Source organism: Micropterus dolomieu, linkage group LG09 (genome assembly GCF_021292245.1).
Source record: "Micropterus dolomieu isolate WLL.071019.BEF.003 ecotype Adirondacks linkage group LG09, ASM2129224v1, whole genome shotgun sequence".
Lineage (NCBI taxonomy): Eukaryota > Metazoa > Chordata > Actinopteri > Centrarchiformes > Centrarchidae > Micropterus > Micropterus dolomieu.
The window spans coordinates 10,440,751-10,457,250 of NC_060158.1; the positions used below are offsets into that span (position 1 = coordinate 10,440,751).

The window sequence follows — 16,500 nt, forward strand, 5'->3', positions numbered from 1 at the left end:
TTCCTTTCGATGTGACTCACGTAGGCATCCTGGTTCAACCATCGAAATATATTTTGCTTGTGACTGGTATTGTCTTTCTCTTGCATTGAAAGCATTAGCAAAAGAGTTGGAGCTCCTTTGGGACTTATAGGCAGGAAGAGAAGATAAAAATGATGTGAACTGTATTTTATAGTGGGTTTTGACATAAGTACTCATTAATATAAGCATTCTCTCAGTGCAGTATAGTGTGGTAATACGTGCTGTAATGCAGAGGAAGCTGTTTGTGGGGCTGCTGAGGCCTTTTTGATGTTTTCGTCTAATTATTTGATTGAATGCTTTGATCGGCGCCACAGAACTTGGCTGCAGGCAGCTGCTTAGGAAAGACTGCTTTGTGTTTATGAAGTTTTGCCTCTGTTGTATTCTCACTACAGTGTGATTGTGCACTTCCTTTGTTAGTTCTCCCTGTAGTCTCTTTTTTTCCCTCTTTGTCTTTTTTCTTACACAATATATACTGCAAGTACATAGTTTTTCAACATTTCAAAGAAAATATTTCATGTTGTTTTATGTTTCACTTTCTAATAAGCCATCAAGTCTAGAGTTATAAATGTAAATACGTTGTTTATAATTGATATTGGTCTAGATACTCTGCAAGTTTTTCCAGAAGTACAACTGATGGTGCATTCCCACCTAACAAACAAACAAGGCTATAGGGGTCTGAAAATTAGTAACCACTGCACTATAGTGTCTAACTGATGAACTAAAGAACAATCGATAAAGACAGCGTGATAATCACCTTCTAAAGGTTGTTTTTTTTATAACTGGCAACCCGAATGTTGTTAATTAATTGCTTATAACTAATATAAAGCACTACTAAATAAGTTATAAACCATTAATGTATTTGTCATAACTTATAAAGGGCGAATTATAAGGAGGTGGCACCCATTGTGTATATATTAAATGTTCTATGTTATAATATGTTAAAATCTGTATTCCTGTCTGTACAGGTGGACTTTGCCTTCACTGTCTGGCAGAGCTTTCCAGAGCGAATCGTAGGTTACCCCGCTCGCAGCCACTTCTGGGACAGCAACAAGGAGCGTTGGGGCTACACATCTAAATGGACCAACGATTATTCGATGGTGCTGACTGGGGCCGCCATCTACCACAGGTACAGTGCACACTTCACATTGTCGTCTCCTGATCTCTAAAACCTGGTTCCAGTACAGCTGTTTACCTCCATGTGCAGTGTTTCTCACTGTTTCACTCTGCTCTGCTGTTTTCTTTCATGCTCCTTACTTCTGTTCTGTTCCACCTTCTGTTATACAGGGATCACAGCTTTGTTCTGCTCTCCAGTGTTCAGTTGTCTTTCTTTTGATACAGCACTTTGATGCAGTGATCTGTAGTTTATGAAAGTAGTTGTGATGTTCAGTGTAGCACAGCCTCAGGAAACCAGTGTTTTGACACTGGGTATGTTTTATCCAAAAAGTGTCAATTTGTCTGCTACACAGCATTTCATAGTTCCTGCGTTTAGTCATGCTACAGCCCTGTCAGCTTTAATATGGCTTCACTCAGCTGTGATGGGAGCAGTCCATTAAGCTGAAGTCAGCCAATCACTGCAGGCAAACGCTTAATCACTTTCAATAAGTCAGTCGTTCAATCCATCCAGGAACTTGAGCAATCAGTCTGTTGATGAATTCAAGGCTTCAACCTGGAACGTAAAGGTGTCAAAAATTTTGTGGTGCAGTTAAATGAAGATGTCCACACAGATCTTTGTGACATACACAACTCTTTCACATCTTTTGAAGGTCTGAAATTGTAGGATTCTTCATCTTCACTGTGGCATTTTCAGGCATTAGTCCAAAACAATCTTCTGAAAGTTGATGAGCATATTCAGCATTTTGCGCAGCCACTGGAATACAATGTTGGAAAATTGATCTATACAAGTTAGGTAGCTCACCTAACATAGAGCTGAGTAAGGCTGAGTCCCTACTGCCAGCCCGGGTTCGATTCCAACATGTCATCCTGTCTCTCTCAGCAGCTGTCACTATCCAATAAAGGCAAAAATAAAAAAAACCTGAACAAAGAATGCTCAAAAAGAAAATCTGGAAAAGTGTAAAGGAAATTCCAGAACACATGCAATCAGACCACATGATTTTTTTTTGATCACAGATGTGTAGTTTTTACAATGTTTTGAAAACAAACTTTACCTGGAAATCACCCTTTAGTCTGCTTAATTTTCCATTTAAATGGTTTCACCTTGTTGTGTTTTAATCCACATACCATTTGTTTGAGCCACATATACCAGATATATATAAACAAAAACAATGCGATGAGAGCTAAAACAGTAAAGTTGTGGGACAGATAAACAAGGAGATGAAACTCGTTGCGTTGGGGAGCTGAAGATTCAGGTGATAATTCTCGTAGGTTAATCAGTACGAAGCGACCCCTTTCACCATCACATTGTCATTCCTACATTGCTATTAATATAACATGCTTATTTGCAAAAGCATGTTTTAGCTCTCTCAGGTAAATGTCTTACTAAAGGACACATGACTGCTGTTGGGAAGACAGACAATTCTCGTTAGGACCGGCCCGCCCAGACCCAGCTCCCTCTTCTTATTCTAACTCCTCTCTGTCCTCTCTGTCAGGTATTACCACTACCTGTACACGAACTACTTACCCACAAGTCTGAAGAGCATGGTGGACCAGCTAGCCAACTGTGAGGACATCCTGATGAACATCCTGGTCTCTGCTGTCACCAAGCTGCCACCCATCAAGGTCACGCAGAAGAAACAATACAAGGAGACCATGATGGGACAGGTAAGGGTGTACTAATCATGACTGGATCCATGCCATTTGTTTATTTATAATGGATTATTTTATATATATACTTTGATGACTCATTTGCATATAGCGCTTTTTGAAAGAGCTGTCACAAGACACCACGGCGGCTGCCAGTTCAGAGAATTGGTTTGCATAAAAGAAAAACACATTACAGGATATGATTCGAACAAGTAACAATTGTACAACTTTGGACTCGAAACAGGCTTATTATATAATCCACTTTGATTTTTGTCCTCCTTTTTTGTAAAAGTGACTCATATAAGCTATTGTTGTTTTTCCCCCGTCGTGTGTGCGCCACGGCCTTTCAGCTGGAGCAAACTCTTGCTGCTTTATGAATAGCATGAATTATTCTCTTAAAGTTCTTTGGTACGACCCAGGGGTAAACAGGACAAGTCACTTACAGCGGCAAGACAAAAGCACAGAAAGGAGTTTCTAGTCAGGTTCCAGCCTCCCAAAGATAGAATATGATCCAGCTAATGATTTATTGAGAAACATTAATGTCAGTCATCATTCTGTAATGGTTTTCTCTTGTCACAGTGTCAGAAGTTGTTACTATGATTGAATGAAATGATTGCATTTGATTGTAATTGTCAGTCCTTTTCATTAAAAGAGAACGTCTCTTTCGTTTGGTGCACCCCTACATCCACACTAGATAAGTTCAAGTGTCCATTCATCGACACCATCTGTCACGGTCCAAAAAAGTTGAATTGAATTGACTGAATTTTACAGCATTTTCAGCCAATTATGTCAACTGTTAATCCATTACTTTCAGCTAATTATACTGAACAAAATCATAACACTTTTGTTTTTGCCCCCATTAATCATGAGCTGAACTCAAAGATCTAAGACTTTCTCAATGTACACAAAAGGCCTATTTCTCTCAAATATTGTTCACAAATCTGTCAAAATCTGTGTTAGTGAGCACTTCTCCTTTGCCGAGATAATCCATCCACCTCACAGGCGTGGCATATCAAGATGCTGGTCAGACAGCATGGGTATTGCACAGGTGTGCCTTAGGCTGGCCACAATAAAAGGCCCCTCGAAAATGTGCAGTTCCATCACACAGCACAATGCCACAGATGTTGCAAGTTTTATGGGAGCGTGCAATTGGCATGCTGACTGCAGGAATGTCTACCAGAGCTGTTGCCCGTGAATTGAATGTTCATTTCTCTACCATAAGCCGTCTCCAAAGCTGTTTCAGAGAATTTGGCTGTACATTCAATCGGCCTCACAACCGCTGACCACGTGTAACCACACCAGCCCAGGTCCTCCACATCCAGCATCTTCACCTCCAAGAATGTCTGAGACCAGCCACCCGGACAGCTGCTGCAACAATCAGTTTGCATAACCAAAGAATTTCTGCACAAACTGTCAGGAACCGTCTCAGGGAAGCTCATCTGCATGCTCGTCGTCCTCATCGGGATCTCAACCTGAGTGCAACGTCACACAGCCATTGATGAGGAGTGGACCAACATTCCACAGGCCACAATCAACAACCTGATCAGCTCCATGCAAAGGAGATGTGTTGCACTGCGTGAGGCAAATGGTGGTCACACCAGACACTGACTGGTTTCCGGACCCCCCAGACACCCACAATACAGTGAAACTGCACATTTTCGAGTGGCCTTTTATTCTGACCAGCCTAAGGCACACCTGTGCAATACCCATGCTGTCTGATCAGCATCTTAATATGCCACACCTTTGAGGTGGATGGATTATCTCGGCAAAGGAGAAGTGCTCACTAACACTGATTTTGACAGATTTGTGAAGAACATGTGAGAGAAATAGGCCTTTTGTGTACATCTGTAATCCTACTCGGATGTTTATCGTCCTCCTATACAGAATTAGTGGATATATGAAATCAGAATGACTATTTTTTCAAATTAATTGAGATAATGATTAATGATTTGATTAATTGACTCCACAATCTTTACACGTGTCCCCAAACAACAGCAGAAGTGTACCCCCTGGTTGAGAATCACTGATCTAAAGCAATAATTATTCATAACACTGAATCCCAGCAATTAATAATGCTGACTCTAAACTTGTTCTTTTGTTTTCCCTCTTTCTCGTCGTCTGCTTCATTCCCACCAGTCTTCGAGGGCTTCTCGCTGGGCCGATCCAGACCACTTTGCCCAGCGGCAAACTTGCATGAACAAGTTCGCCAGCTGGTTTGGCGCCATGCCGCTGGTCCACTCGCAGATGAGACTGGATCCTGTCTTGTTCAAGGACCAGGTCTCCATTCTCCGCAAGAAATACAGGGACATCGAGAGGCTCTGACAGGACAAGCGCCCCCTTGGGGGAGACCCCACGCAGGGGGAGGTGCGAGAGCGAGACTCTGTGGAGAGTAGGAGGAGTAGTAAGACTACAGCAGGATGGACAGGGAGCGACACAGCTCTGTCTTCCACTCAGCACATTGCCAATGACCACAGCGCCGCTGCTGCCAGGACTTGATGCGGGAAGGGATGAATAGGAAACAAGCAGATGGCGTTTGGATATGAAATACACAAACAAAAACCGCAAACACAGACAGATAAAGAGGAGTACACAAACTGATGGACATGCCAAACAGTACTGTATGTTTTGCAAATGTGCAAACACGCAGCACACACTACTGACGACGAGAACTCTTGGATAGAATATTTTTTTGTACGACATGAACAAGGACGACATTGACTTTCCTGCTCTCTCGGCACATGTGCAGGATGGTAGAAGATGGAAGGTGGCCAACATCGCAAACCTGGCAACCCCGCCCACCATAAATCCTAGCGGTCGCCCCTAGCAACCCTCCCCAGTCTGCATCAGGACTTAATACTGGACTCTAATACCCTCTGCTTTATAGCCCAGGAAACCCTGTTATCTAGTTGATTTGATTTCTGTACAAATCAGCACTCTGGTAACAATGTTGACCCTTTGTCCTCTCTGAGAGGTTTGAAATCAGAGCGTCATCAGTTTAATATTTCCATTCTCAAAGGCAGAAATGGTAAACAGCGGAATCCAACCTGTCATTACTGTGGCCTGATAGCAAAGCAGCCATTATTTCTAAGATTCTAAGCTATCGACACACATCCCTGAGCCTGGAGTCTGAAAACATCCTGTCTGTCCTATCCTTGGCTCATTCCTTGATGTGCTGATATGGCTTTTATAATGGTCTATCTGCTTCCCTGTTATCACTAAGATAAGCTAGAAAAACATCTCGTTTCATATCCCATTTTCCTCTCATACTCGGCATGGCAGTTGTACTTTTCTCATCTTTTTTCTCACTTACTTTCATCATCTTATTTCCCTCCTCAAACTCTCTGTACTTTCACTCTTCTGTGTGCGTGAGTGTGTGTGTGCGTGTTGTTGTGTACAGAGCCTTGAAAAGTTGGCTCATCCAACCATAAGCTCAAGCGGAGTACATTTTTCCTCCGTTGGAATGAGCGAAATGAACATTTCTGGATGAAATGGAGCAGAACGTTGCATTCTAACCCAAACTCGTTTCACCCATTTATTTCTTCCTGCAATGGAAAAAAATTTCAGACCATTGCAGGTCTTTAGTGACCAGTGTCATTTCACAGGAGTGCTTGTAGAGAGATTTTTAACGCTGAGCACTTCAGTGCCATTCTGACATCAGGGTCTGCCTTTAAAATTGTCTATTGCACGTCACGTTGCCTACATCATTTTGAGATGCCTAGATGCTCTTGTGTTCTAGTCATCAGTCCAATGTGGCTATCCGGCCGCCATGATTTTTTTTTCCCCGTGACATATCAGAGGACCTCAGAGCCATTAAATTGACGAAAGGTTTTCTCCTCCATTTGTCAGGCTGAGATACGTTTTTGCTGCAATTAGGTAATCCTTTTTCATTTGGAGTGCTGTTTTATTCCCAGGGGACAAGCTGCTGATAAAACACTAACATTATGGACCATTGTGTTGTGAAAACAGTGACCCCCACACATGACCTGCCGGCTATTGTTAGCCTTGGAAGGACAGCTTTTTATCCCCCCCCCCACCTCCCCTGTGTTACCCTGACTGTGGCTATTACTCACATCGCTGTCGTATCCACATCAAACTGCCTGACATTTTGCACCTTAAATGACTTTATTGCCATTGAACAACCAGATCAAAATGCTAAAATAACTAGCTATCTCGAGTTTTAATCAATCATTTTGGAGAGAAAATGTTGTGTAGCAAAGCTGCTACGCGCTGTCATTAGGTCTGCATGCAGCATGCGGCCGAGAACACAGGCAGCCCACTCTCACATTCAGTTCGCAGACACTTGAATGAAAGCAGCGTGCTTTTAGTGGCCTTTCTGTCGGGCAGGCATTCAGCATGTCTCAGCCAAAGCTTTTCAGTGTGTTTGTGTTAATCAGTAGCTGACATCACACATCAATATCGAACATTTCACATACGACTGTTTTACTCTGGGGGGGTTTTCATCGATTTGTTTTCATTTTGTTCAACAAATAGTTAATTTCAAATGTATATTAAAGCCTTTATAATGTCGACAAATGTTCATACGATGAAGTGTCATATCCAAATACTACTACGGTACAACTTCTCTGTTTCAGCGAATCATATCAAACCCAGCAGGACTATCATGTTTTCTCACATCATTGTTTTTAATTTCATGTTTGTATTTACATTCTGAAAGTTAAGTTTGGAGTGTTTGTTTGCCAGGAGAGCTTTTTGGCGTCACAACAGTAAATGTTCACTCATCTGCAATACGTGATTCCAGGCTGAAAAAAAACCTACTCCTCCCTTGGTCTGCATCTGGTCCCTATTTCATCTTCACGGAACCATATTGTTTGAATCCATAATCAAGCTTTTATGTGTGATCGTTTGAATCACTTTTGTTGATCATCTCAAGAGAACCACGCCCCCCAAGCTTTGCAGATATTTCACACACATGAAAAACCAACCCACGGCCCATTTCAAATCCCTGTGACTCTCAGCACTGTACATAGGCATATATTTATTTTTTGGGAAAAACAAAAAACAGACTGTGTACGATTTAAGACGTGTTGAGAACCTTAGACTGATCCTGCATCGCTGAGGGGAGTTAATGGTATTTATTCAGTTTATTTTCCACACGCTGTGCACATTAATCCGCAAAGATGCCAGATACAGCTCACATTATGTTTCATAGCTCACATTATGTTTCACTCTGCATTGGTTTTCCAGGGAAAGGTATATCACGCTCTTACTCATACAGAACTCCCCAAGAGAGATATAACATTTTCAGTCGTAGTGTAGTGGTGGAGTTTTAACTCCCGAAAAAACTGCATACACCAGTGATCTAGAATTGGATTGGGCCACACCATCTTGGCTCTCTGTGGGAGGCAAATTGCAAAGTCCCAATAAAGACTACGCCAACTGAAACATGGAAAGTAATAAGCAGCTGGGTCCCCTGTACCAGATGGAAACATTTTCAGATTCTGCTGGTAATACCCCCCCCCATGCTTTATAATAATGGGTCTGAGGCTGTGACATAGTTGTTTAAATTGCCTCTTTCAAAAGTTGGTTTCAGGTCAGATAACTTGGCAGCAGAAACGCCACCATCTTTCAGTTGGCGTGCCGCACAATGCATCATCGAGTCCAGAGCTTTAGTCAGAGTGTGATGGATGTGATTTAGGCCACCAGGAAAACCTCTGCATGCGCTAAAACGCCTCTGTCATTTGATCAGAAGGGAATATTATGCAAGTTATCATTGTGTGCTTCAAAATAGATGGAAAGAAGGTTTATGAAAAATGTGCCAGCCAGTTGGTGTTTATAGTGGCGGCGTGTGCTGGAAACTGGTCTGTAATTGATTTGTGCCTTTTATCAACGTGTGAGTTCTTGACATGCCGAGCACTGTCTGTCCAAGGCTTGTTGTTTCCAGTAGACGGGCAGCAATAGCACCATACGCAGGGGCCCAAACAGCCCTGCCTTCATACACTGGATGAGTCACAGCTTCCATTCTCTTTCTATAATGCCCTGTTTTCATCTTTGTGTTTGGGACACTGTTGCTAAGGCGACAACGTATGACCACTTCCTGTTTTGGGATTATTTATCAGTGATTGGCTGTATCACATTACCAATCGGCAGTAATATCTGTTGATCTGTAAGGACTCGGTCAAACCCAGCTGTCCTGATGCCTTCTCCTCCCTCCTACCGTGTAATTAACAGAAGACTTTTATAGAGGTCACAAATGAAATAGATAAATGCCAATTTTGTAAGAATGATTTATAAAAAAATAAACTCATATTTGATGATAACCGCATGTCCTTGTGCCATTTTTTTAACAGGTTTTAGCGTTTGCATTCAAAACACCTTGTGATTTGCCTTTTAATGACTCTTTTTTTACCTTGTTGCTTTTATTGAGTAACATCATGTTGAACTAGTCTCTAATGTGCTCAAACTACTACCAACTTTTTTTTACCAAAAACAGTATAGAAAACTGGTGTTGCATGTCTGGTCAGATTCATATTGATTTTTGAGGCCAATACTGATCAAAATGTTGCCAGTTACAACGCATCAACAGATATTCATGATAGTTAAAGAACTGTTAGAAATGTACAGAGGGTAACTCCTGATGACTTTCTGATGACAAAACTTTAGCCTTCCTATACAGCAGTTTTGATCTGACCTGATTACTTTCTTTTGCCAATTCTGAGTTCTATGTTCAACAGGTCTGAATTATGAAAAGCTTTTGTTAAAAAATTTCTCAAAGTAAGGTATCAAAGAAAGTATCGATTCTGAAACTCTGGTTGTGAATTAGTAGCAACAAGTTTCAAACAATATCCAGAGCCACCAATACAAGGGCATCTAGTGTTTTGGCTTTCTAGTGTTAAAAAAGACGCATCTCAGAACCACTCAAGCTAGACGAACCATCATGAGCACAAGCACAGATTTCATACCGATTGTTTCAGATCTTGACAATTTGTCTCGAACAGGCAAATAGTGGTCTAATCTGCGCTAGACTAGGTTTGCACAATTTGCACAGCAAATCATCATAACAGCTTCTTCATAACACATGTGGTCTCACTAATCTACAGTGTCAGTATCACTCTCTCTTTACCTACATGCATGTAACAGTGTCTGAGGACTCATTTTATCCTGAACAATAACACTGTGGCAAAATGACAAGAGGATATGCTGACACAGGGACTGGTGGTTTGTGGTTGTGTGCGCGCTTGTTTCTGTGCACACGAGTGTAACCTTGCACAATTTCATTCAGCTTCATCATTTTTGCGACAAAGCATGCATGGACCTCTGACCTCTGCCTCAGCTGAATGAGAACACACTCCTTTTGTACTGTAATAATACTCCCTCAATGCTGCATTGCCCTCGGAGATATAATAACCACCCCTGTATTAGACCACTGAGGAGGGGTTTATTAGTCACTACTCGGGGCATTGATTTTTTTTTTTTTACTCTGCTGAAAGCCTTCTCGCTGCTCCAGTGCTGCATCTGTCCTTCTGCGTCTCCCTGAGGACAATAGCCTCATAACACATCGTAGATATGACCCCAGCTTTGCTCTGAATTATTAAACACACCCGTGATCAGGCATTGATATTCTCCTGCATATCCCTGACCTGACAATGATACCGTATGACCATGTATTTGTGTGCGCGCACATGTACTCAAGATTTTAGCTCATGTGAATTTTTCTCTCTCTTACTCTGTCTTTCTGTCCTCATCTATAAATCACGTAAGCAAAACATAAGCAGAAATCAAAGGCTTGGACTTTGGGCTTCGGAGTAAAAGCATTAAATCAACTTTCCTAACTGACTACGAAATGACTCCTCTCTCTGCTAATATTCAGGAGCGCTCCAGAGATGTCCTAACCTGGAGTTGCCAGGAGATGGTGTTCAGGCACAGAAATGCACACACAGAAAGAGATATGTTTATTAATGACTGTGTGCTTATTAACACTAACATTATTTTTTTTGTTAAATTGATGGACCTTGTGCAGAATGCAAGTGCACGCTCGCTCGCTCTCTCTCTCTCTCTGCATAAACCGAGATCCCTTTAACGTCATGGCGACAGCAGGTGAAAATGCAGCTTTGCAACGGCAATGATTTGGTTCAGTGTCACAACCACCAATTTCTGCAGTAATAAATCAAACTTTGATCATACATCTCCTCAGATAATGACCAGGTTTATTTACTTACAAACCACTCAGGTGAGCCATATTTAAGAGGTATGTTTATATTGTTAGTAATAGAGGTAGACCTATAAACCGGCCAGGTTGACATATCTGCCAAATGACAAAATAGGTCTGAATAATTTAGAAACAGTGTCATTGTATTTATACACTGTAAAATATCACATTCAGTAGACTCTTTTTTACTCTCAAATATCGATGTCAGTATTGGCCTCAAAAATCCATTATTGGTCAGGTTATAGTTCCTAAATAAATAAACTAATTTTCCTCACCTGTAAGAATACATACGTTAACAGGAGCTGCAGTTGAAAGGTGAATTGAACAGTGGAAAGAGAAGATAAATTCCATGTTATAATTGAGATGTGCCCACAGCACAATACATGCGGGATGCGGCACCAATGTAGGCAGTGTAATATTATGTGACTAGATTAAGGCTGAATGGGATGTGTCACGCAGCTTAATCAAATTGTCTATTTTAATTGCATATACATGCATTGTTTAAGCTTCATGAGTGGCTTGCCAGTGTTTACTTACAGCCTTTTGAGAAGGTCCAGCCTTTTGAGAAGGTTATTATTTACCAATAAGCCTTTGGCTTGGCCCCTAGATTTTTTAATTAATTTTAGCATCATATTCTTGCAATTATATCCCAGTTGCCTATTGTATTTACAAACAAAACGTAATAGTGTTTTTTTTCTGCATTTCAAATGTTACCACTGTTAAATATTTCAAACCGAGAACTACACCATGTCATTAAAATGTTTACTTTGCAGCTCAGCGTGTCATAAAACTGCTCCGAGCGTTTCTAGTCCTAGATTCACTTTTAGCGCGATTACTTGGGGTGATTCTAAGATGCTTGATGAATACACACATATACACCGATGAACAAAAATTACAGCACACAACAGCATTGATTTTTTTTTCAAAAATCACAGCAAGATTTATAGTTCAGCAGAACCCTTAAGAAGGCATCATGATGACAGGTCAAGTCAAATCAGAGTAGAACATTAAAATTAACATTGGTGACTTTATATATTACATCACATAGAAAAGTCCGATCAATATAAGAAGAATACGACTCATAATTTTGCCACAGTGTCTTTGTCATTTAAATTTAGGACTTTATTCTAATACTATGAAAGTAACAACAATTTGAGGATTAAATAGAATATATCAATGTGTCTATACAGGCATAAACCCTCTAATGAGCTAGTGCCTACCAATAGATAAAACATGTTATATCAACTCTTCAGAGTTGATATATCATGAAGAGTCATGTCATAATGCTGATTAAAATGTAGAATATCGAGGTAGACAGAATATTTTCTGCCATCACCCACGCTGATGTCATCAGCACCCTCCCTCCTCCCAGTGTTTTATTGGGTATCCCCTCACCTCCCTGTGCTGTCAAGCCCTTTCTTCTTCATTTCTCTCCTCTCGTTTTTCCTTCTACTCTTTCACGTCTTCTTCAGGATATGGGTTCATATTGCCAAAGTCCCCATTTCTAAGTCCCTATTTCTTCTGTAAAGTGCAGTCTCAGCCAGTCTGTGGTACCCTGTCACACGTCCATTTAATGACCGTATCTTCCTGTCCATTAGTATATGTATGAGTGTGTGTGTGTGTGTGTGTTTTTTATATGAATGTGCATGTGTGGCTCAGCTCCTGACGGCCAGCATGGAGTTGATCTCCCAGATGAGGTTGCGGAGTTGGTCCATAATCTGCTTCAGCTGCTGGTTCTTCTGCTTTAACTTCTGCAGGACAAAAATGACAGAAAGAGGGAAAAAAAACATTTTTAGATGCAAAAAACAAATACCTTAAAACACATTTTGTCTCCTGAAACAATTTAACTCCAGGTTAACAAAAGATCAAAAGGTCAAACAACTGATAAAACATTTCAACAAACAACATAGCAATAAACTTTTCAGCAGTAGACAAATAATTCATGGCTTACAGGATATTAAAGTACATAGCACTGGTATTAAAGTTTTTCCCATCAGCACTACTTAAGCTTCATGCTATCAACACAGCACAAACTTCACACTTCCTCAACTTTAAGTCCTTGTAAAATATAATTTACTAAACCACATAACTGAGAAAAACTGATTCCAGATGTGATCTCATTCCTAATGAATGTGCTGTTTTGCTGCTGGCATGAGAAACAGGAGGAGCTGTGAGGAGAAACATATTTGAAGATTCTGTTTCCCTTCCAGGTTATACTGAAAACAATCGAAACCAAAGTTAAATATGTTACCTGACGGTTGTGACATTGTTTCAAGGTTTTTATGCTTTAGCTGTGTTTGAAAGTAAAGACTGTGGATTTGTAGGCATAGAAGTATCACAACTAAGGCCAAATATGAGTGTGGCCAAAAAAAAAAAATACCCAAATTTTTTTTCCTATCATCAACAAATGCCTTAAAAAAAAAGACAATGCTTTGATCTTACTAACAAGTATTGTCCAAAAATGTACAGAAAATCACATCAACATGTCACACTGTTGCACGGGGTGACCTGTTCCTTCATTTCAATGAACTTGACCACTGGATTTTGTTTACTTTATTTGGGGCAGCAACCTGCTGCCTTATTCCTGGTGCACACAAGATTTTCAGATCTTTTTAAAATGTGGGATATTACAGACATAACGACAGAATTAACCGATCTTAAGAACGCACACACCAGACAATTGAGTTAAGATGCAGGACTACGCACTTGTTTATACTAAACGGTTTCAGAGTGACGATTCCTGTGAGCACCAAATGTGTATTCATCCGCAGCTTGAAATAGTCTCCAACAAATTCCAACAATTTTCTCCTGTTTTCAGCAACATCTGCTAATAACTTCATTGCCCAGCTGTTCTAGGAAATTACTGAGTCTTTTTTAGACTAAGAATCTACAGCAATGTTTGAGCCCAGCGAGGAAAAATGCTGCAAACTGTCAGTCTGAACACGGCCTGATCGACATGCTAACGTCAGCTGTTAAGCAGGTATAATCTTTGTAATCTTAACATTTGCTCATTAGAATTAAAAACAGTACAACTAAGGTTGATGGGATGCCATTAGTTTTGTAGGTATTTGGTCATAAACCCAAGTATTAAGTAATGGGCCTAGGGCTGAGTGCCATTGGCTGGGCAAGTCAAAGAAGAAAGACAGACAAATGTGTTGGTTTTGTTTTTTTCATGTAATTTGTAAACACTAGGTTAACACATGCCTTATCCTTTCACAGTATGTTCAGAGTTTGTATGGGACGAGGATTAATAAAAGTTTGAAAGCCACATTTAACAGCCGTTTCTTCCTTCAACATACAATAGACTTTTCCCACCTGCCCACTGACCTCTCCCCAAATACTTTGTAGTACTTTAACTTGATCAATCCTATCTTCTGCTAATCGCTAAACTAACACGTCTGCCCTGCTTCAGGGGTGTACAGGTACATCACAGAGGAGCAAACAACCCAATCTCCCCATCAGTCACTGAGGGCTTTGTCCGCTGATTGCCGCTGAATGCGCCACAAGATCTCTAAGTCAACAGCTGCCGTGGACTGAAGTATCTCATTGCACAAACTTTGTACATAAACAAATAATGGCTGCTGCCGCTGAAAACAGGTACAGCTGCCAAACATGTGCTGCTTTTGAACAAATAACTCAGGCAAAATATCTACATTTGAAGGTTCGGGCAAAGTTAGCTACAGCAGTACATCACAGCTACTTGCTCAGCTGCTTTTCATCTGACAGATAGCCATAGAGAGAGAGACAGAGAGAGCGAGAGAGAGAGAGAGAGAGAGAGAGGGGGGAGCGCTCCTTCACTCAGGAGCTACTGTATCTGCAGTGCAGTGAAATCTATTAAGATTAAATCCATCTCACTCTCTTGGTAACACTCCTTTAGCCATGACTAATTACCAGCCATTTTTGCAGTGCAGATAACACCTTGGGCAATCGATTTCACACAGCTCTCTTAATATCAACTGTTTAGCTGATTGTCCTTGAAGATATTTTAGAGTGGAACACTTGGAAGCCTTCCAGTGTGTCTCTCTCTCTCTCTCTCTCTAGGGGTCTCTCACTGCTTCTCAAGCTCTCTCACTCTTTCCTCTTTCTGCCCCTTTCTATCTCTCACTTCGATTCTGTGTGTGTGTGTGTGTGTGTTACAGGGGATATGCCTCATTACTCTGACAAGCAAGTCTTGAAATAACTCGGTCATCTACTCTGCATTAATGAGATGATATCACGAACGTTTGTAATTTCAGTCAAAACAAAGAATACAGCGCTGGTCTTTTTTTAACAGCCAAACAATTTTTTTTTATGTGAAAGTTTGTTTGTTTTTTAACACAGCTACAATCACAGATATATTTTTCATCTCGGTTTTCAAGCGTAAATGGGCAGATTTGGCGTCAAAGACTAAATTTGCTGCTTTTGAATAAAGATTCTTCCACAAAAATCTTCTCTGCTTTCTTTGAAACCAGACATGAAATTCCACATTTTTCACAGTGGAAATAAGTATACGGAGGCAGCAAAGCCTTCACGGCGCGTTCATTATAAAAGGCTCGCTGGCATATCTTGATATATGAATAATAAGACTGCTATTATCACAGAAATGATTCTGCAACCTCAGGGAGACATAATTCCATTCATAACCTCATAATTAGCACAACTCTAATCCTTCACACCTATAATACGATGTTTGGATAAAGGGTATACTACAGAGAACAAGCTGAGAAAAGGAGCTCTGAACCATCTCCTTTTTTTCTGAAGTACAACACACACTCACAACAGCACAAACAGCTCTACAGGAATCCAGCGGATGCACTGTCTCATTTCTTGGCCTGCCACTCAACGGCCGGGCCCCACAATAATGTTTTGATTCCTTTTCAATCCACAGTAGGCCTCTTCTGACACGCTCTGACACTGCATCAGCCGCGGCAGGGTGGCCAGTCAACAACTCATGAAAGTAAACAAGGAAGCGCTGCCTGAGCTCCTGTCTCCGAAGGCCTCCTGCAGACTGGCAGGCTGCCTACCTGCTTCATCCTGGAAATGCTGGCAGACGTTGGCGGAGGAGAAAAGTGGAAAAGTACAGTGACCCGAAAGGGAGATTGGCATGCACAGAGGAGGTGCATTGAGATGCGGTTAGCTGAGATGTGTGTACGCTTGTGTGTCTGAGAGTGCACAGCTGTGCAAGTGTTTATGGTCTGATGGGCATGTGTGTGTATGTGAGCATTAAAATACGAGCTTGAGGGTGTGGCTGGACATGAAAACTACAGTGTGTAACGGATGCAACAATTCGATCCATTGATGTGTGTCTGCACCGAAACTGACCTTATTAAGCTGAACAGCTATTGGCCAAGAGACCAATCCAGAGTTTTCGGTTCATTTAACGTAATTTCCATTACAACTTCCCAAAATAAATCTCTTCAAGCAACTTATTTTGTCAGACCATCAACCTAAACCTAAAAGTATTCATTTGACAGTAATATGTGAACAAGAAAGAGTGAGACTGCAGGGAACCAAGGTCACTTGTCTGTGTAGCAAGGTCACTTGTCTGTGTAGCATTTTTCCTTGATAACTTTTCT

General features: G+C 41.0%; 2 protein-coding genes across 2 annotated transcripts in view; one reads left to right on the plus strand and one right to left on the minus strand.

Moving 5' to 3' along the window:
* LOC123976766 (exostosin-1b) overlaps nt 1-9,056 on the plus strand; it is a 40,003-nt gene extending 30,947 nt beyond the window's left edge. Inside the window, exons 8-10 of the mRNA XM_046059113.1 lie at nt 984-1,144; nt 2,625-2,796; nt 4,915-9,056. Coding sequence (XP_045915069.1) covers nt 984-1,144; nt 2,625-2,796; nt 4,915-5,100 — 519 coding nt within the window. The 3' untranslated portion in view covers nt 5,101-9,056. The remainder of the gene's footprint in view (nt 1-983; nt 1,145-2,624; nt 2,797-4,914) is intronic.
* Nucleotides 9,057-11,855: 2,799 nt separating this feature from the next.
* Nucleotides 11,856-16,500, minus strand: part of LOC123976768 (mediator of RNA polymerase II transcription subunit 30-like) — a 32,621-nt gene continuing 27,976 nt past the window's right edge. The window contains exon 3 of the mRNA XM_046059115.1: nt 11,856-12,696. Coding sequence (XP_045915071.1) covers nt 12,601-12,696 — 96 coding nt within the window. The 3' untranslated portion in view covers nt 11,856-12,600. The remainder of the gene's footprint in view (nt 12,697-16,500) is intronic.